Source organism: Merops nubicus, unplaced genomic scaffold (assembly GCF_000691845.1).
Source record: "Merops nubicus isolate BGI_N331 unplaced genomic scaffold, ASM69184v1 scaffold32986, whole genome shotgun sequence".
Taxonomy (NCBI): domain Eukaryota; kingdom Metazoa; phylum Chordata; class Aves; order Coraciiformes; family Meropidae; genus Merops; species Merops nubicus.
Genome location: NW_008613475.1, coordinates 5243 through 8901, shown reverse-complemented (window position 1 = coordinate 8901; position 3659 = coordinate 5243). Strand labels below are relative to the sequence as shown.

The window sequence follows — 3659 nt, the reverse complement described above, 5'->3', positions numbered from 1 at the left end:
CTTTCCTCTTAAACAGGCACTGAAGAGCGTTGTTCTTTATGTTATTCTTTCACCTTATGACAATGAACAGTCTGATTTGGTGCACAGAATTAGTAGTGACAAAAAGCTAGAAGAAATCCCTAAGTATAAGTAAGTATTCTTTCTAATAAACAATTCTTAGATAAAAAAAGCATCTCTCAAACTAGCTGTTCAGGTGTAATACTTCTACACTGAATCTGCTGTAAGCATCTCAGAACTTAATGCTGTATGAAAAATACTGCAAGGTTTTCACAATTGTGCAAGTTCTGTGTTAAAATAAATGTCTCTATAAGAGCAAGATCTTTATTAGAAACGCTTGAGCTGCCCCTGATAATGAAGCAGTAGAGTATATTAATGAAAAACAGTATTAATGGTAATGAAATTTAAAACATTTAAGATTATTTCTTTGATCTGTTTAAGTATGAAATGAGCCTTATTAATACAGGATTTGTAAATCAACTTTACTAAACTAGAGACCTCCTGAAACTGTTTACCACCATGGAATTGATGCGATGGACAGCTCTAGTTGAGGAATATGGGAAAGAATTGAGAGAAGGATCCCTTGACAGTCCTGCAACAGATGTTTTTGGTTGTACAGAGGAAGGTGAAAAGAGATGGAAAGATTTAAAGAATAGAGTTGTGGAACATGTAAGTGTTGCTGTCTTTAAGCATTATCTGCATATTAAAGCATTTTTAGTTCAGGCGCTTTGCTTGCTATATTTTAGTTATAATGAGAAACAAAAAAGTATGTAGGTATACTGCATTAAAAGTTGTCCAAAAAAGCAGCAGATAAGTTGCCTTTTCCATTATGTTGTATTTTCAACATTTTATCTGCTTGTATATCTTTATTATAGAGAGATATTTGCTCTCACATTTGTGAGATGGAGCATTCACATTTCAACAGAGCAGGAATTTTGAAAATCTTGCTTCGTGTTAAATTCATAATTAGTTGATTTCATTACTTACTTTTTTACATAGAGACACACCTTTTACAAGCAAAAGAACCATTTGATTGTAACTCCCTCACATCCCTTATGCTGGACTGCATATGAGCACTAGAGCTCCTAATTTGCTTTTAACATTGACTTTTATATTGTTGCTGCCTGCTTCTATTATTTTTTGCACATAACTCTGTACTATGAACACTTTTATTCCAGAATATTAGAATAATGGCTAAATATTATACCAGAATTACAATGAAGAGAATGGCACAGCTCCTGGATCTGTCTGTTGATGTAAGTGTTCCTTGCTTACCCTTCTTTCATAAAGGGTGTGGAGGTGTGTGTGTGCTTGCATTTGTGGGGAAAAAATTTAAGTATTCAGCAGAGTGGCATTCTCTTTGAATCTGAGCTCTTTTTATAGCTTAAAAAGCTCTGTAAGTGATGTAGATCATGATTGCATTGTTTTGCAGACAATGCAGAAAGACGTAGCATTGTGGTGATACAGTGCTTGGTACCAGGGTTTGCACTTGGGTGTTTATGAATGCTCAGGGATACAGTAACTGTTGTGGTATCTCTGTGTCTTTGTATTATGCTTGCAGCTCTGCTGGCTTCATCCTTAGTCCACTTCCCCTGTTTGTGTTACCAGTGCTTCTCAGCTCTTACAGGAGGAACAAAGTGTGCTGTAGTGATAGACACAAAGTATGAGCTGACCTGTAGTTCATTGGGTTCTGTTTATGAGAAGTAGTGTAAAAGTCTGTTGGGAGTCATAGTATTAATCTGAATATTTGTCACTTTACTAGTCAATCTGAATATCTGAGTGTGTTTTCATGGCTTAATGGGAGTTACCAAGCTTTTAATCCAGTCAGAACTCAATTTCATGATGCCAGTGCCCATAAGGCAAAAATGGCTTTTAAAAATTCATTTATAGTCAAGATCTAATGGAAATAGTGGAGCTTCTTGTCTTGTGTTTCAGTATTAAAAAGTTCTTCTCAATGAGTGATTAAAACTGACTGAAGATACAGGGCTTCTCATCTTTAAATGTCCCAGTTTATAGATGGTTGGACTTTGGGAACATGGGGTGGAGTAGTCCTGTCAGCCCCCTTTGTGTTTTCAGGACCTTTCCAGAGAGATTTATAGATCATGGCTTATTGGTATTTGGAATGCAATTTAAAAGCTTTGCTTGGCATACAGCTTGTTTAGATACATGTGTAGCCAAGTACTCCAAAGTGTAAAAGTCTGTTGGTGTAGTATATTAAACTTTGAATCGCATGACAGATAATCAGATATAGGTCAAATAGAAAAAAAAAACCAAAAACAAACAACCCAACCAACCAAGAGTTTGAATAGATTGTGCTAGTACCTTGCAGTGCCAATGTGATATTCAAGGATTTTGGTGTGGGGTTAAGTACAATATTACTACAGCTGTATTTCTGTTAAGAAAATCTTGTTCCTTTAACTGTGTTTGGGAGGAATTCTGATGTTTTGTAGATAAAAGTGCTTTTTTCTTGACTTAGTGCTGTTTGTCTTTGCAGGAATCGGAGGAGTTCCTGTCTAACCTAGTAGTTAATAAGACCATCTTTGCTAAAGTAGACAGGCTGGCAGGAATTATCAATTTTCAGAGGCCTAAGGACCCAAACAATATACTCAATGACTGGTCTCACAAACTCAACTCCCTGATGGCCCTAGTTAACAAAACCACACATCTCATTGCCAAAGAGGAGATGATACATAACCTGCAGTAAGGTGCCTCAATAATCTCAGTGCTTTTAAAGAAGGCATTAAAACTTCATAATAGAGACTATTACTACGGTGTGTATATGGTTTGTTTTCTCCTTGTCAAGCCTTCCTGGTCTAAAATTTAGAACATAATTCTGAAATTCCTGTTGACAATTAAGTTCCCTTCATTATTCATTCAGTTGTTAAATGTTTTTGCTACAATTGGTGAAAAGAACATAATAAAACTGTATTGCCTGTATAATGGTAGTCTTGCGATTTCTTCTTTTCCATGTATAACTGTATCTGTCTAACATAATTCTGTGGTTCTTTCATTACAGGACTATTTTTGAGGCTGTGATTGAGAGGATATACTGTAAATAATAAAATCCTAGGGGTTTATGGTAGCATGCATTGAGGTAACTTACAATTATTGTCAAGATACTGTTGGAACAAAATTCTGGATGTTCATGCTTAAGAATAATGCTATTTCTTACAATTTGGGGCTACAGATAGGTTCTGTTAATGAGTTCTGAACTGACTGAGAAATCCACCTGAATCTTGTCTGCTTGGTGCAAGTCACTCATTTTCACTCTTTATTCATTACAGTTTGTTATGGCTACAATAGCAATTACACAATTAGCCAAGATCATACTTCAAAGCTGCTGCTTCCCATAATTGAGTGTGTTACATTCAGATAAGATAAAGTGCTGTTATTTGCTTTAACCTTCTTGTAATGGAGGGAAACTGCAGGCTTTTCCTCTGTTCTGTTTTTTTGAAGACAGTAAAGTAGTAGCAATAATAGCATAGTAAGAATCAATGGAACTGTTAATGAATATTCTGTTTTTTAATCTAGCCATGACTAACTATTCTGTTCATAATTAATTAGGTAGAAACTGTAATTGTAAATGATATATAAATGTGTGTATAAATCCTATCTCTTTAAAAGCACACTGAACTTCATTTGAACTAATACTCTTAGCACAG

General features: G+C 35.2%; 1 protein-coding gene across 1 annotated transcript in view; it reads left to right on the top strand.

The window, feature by feature from the left end:
* The window catches only part of PSMD12 (proteasome (prosome, macropain) 26S subunit, non-ATPase, 12), a gene marked incomplete at its 5' end in the record, with an annotated part of 6747 nt that extends 3813 nt beyond the window's left edge, over positions 1 to 2934 (top strand). Inside the window, 4 exons of the mRNA XM_008941922.1 lie at positions 17 to 129; positions 492 to 666; positions 1176 to 1253; positions 2492 to 2934. Coding sequence (XP_008940170.1) covers positions 17 to 129; positions 492 to 666; positions 1176 to 1253; positions 2492 to 2701 — 576 coding nt within the window. The remainder of the gene's footprint in view (positions 1 to 16; positions 130 to 491; positions 667 to 1175; positions 1254 to 2491) is intronic.
* Between the last annotated feature and the right edge of the window lie 725 nt (positions 2935 to 3659).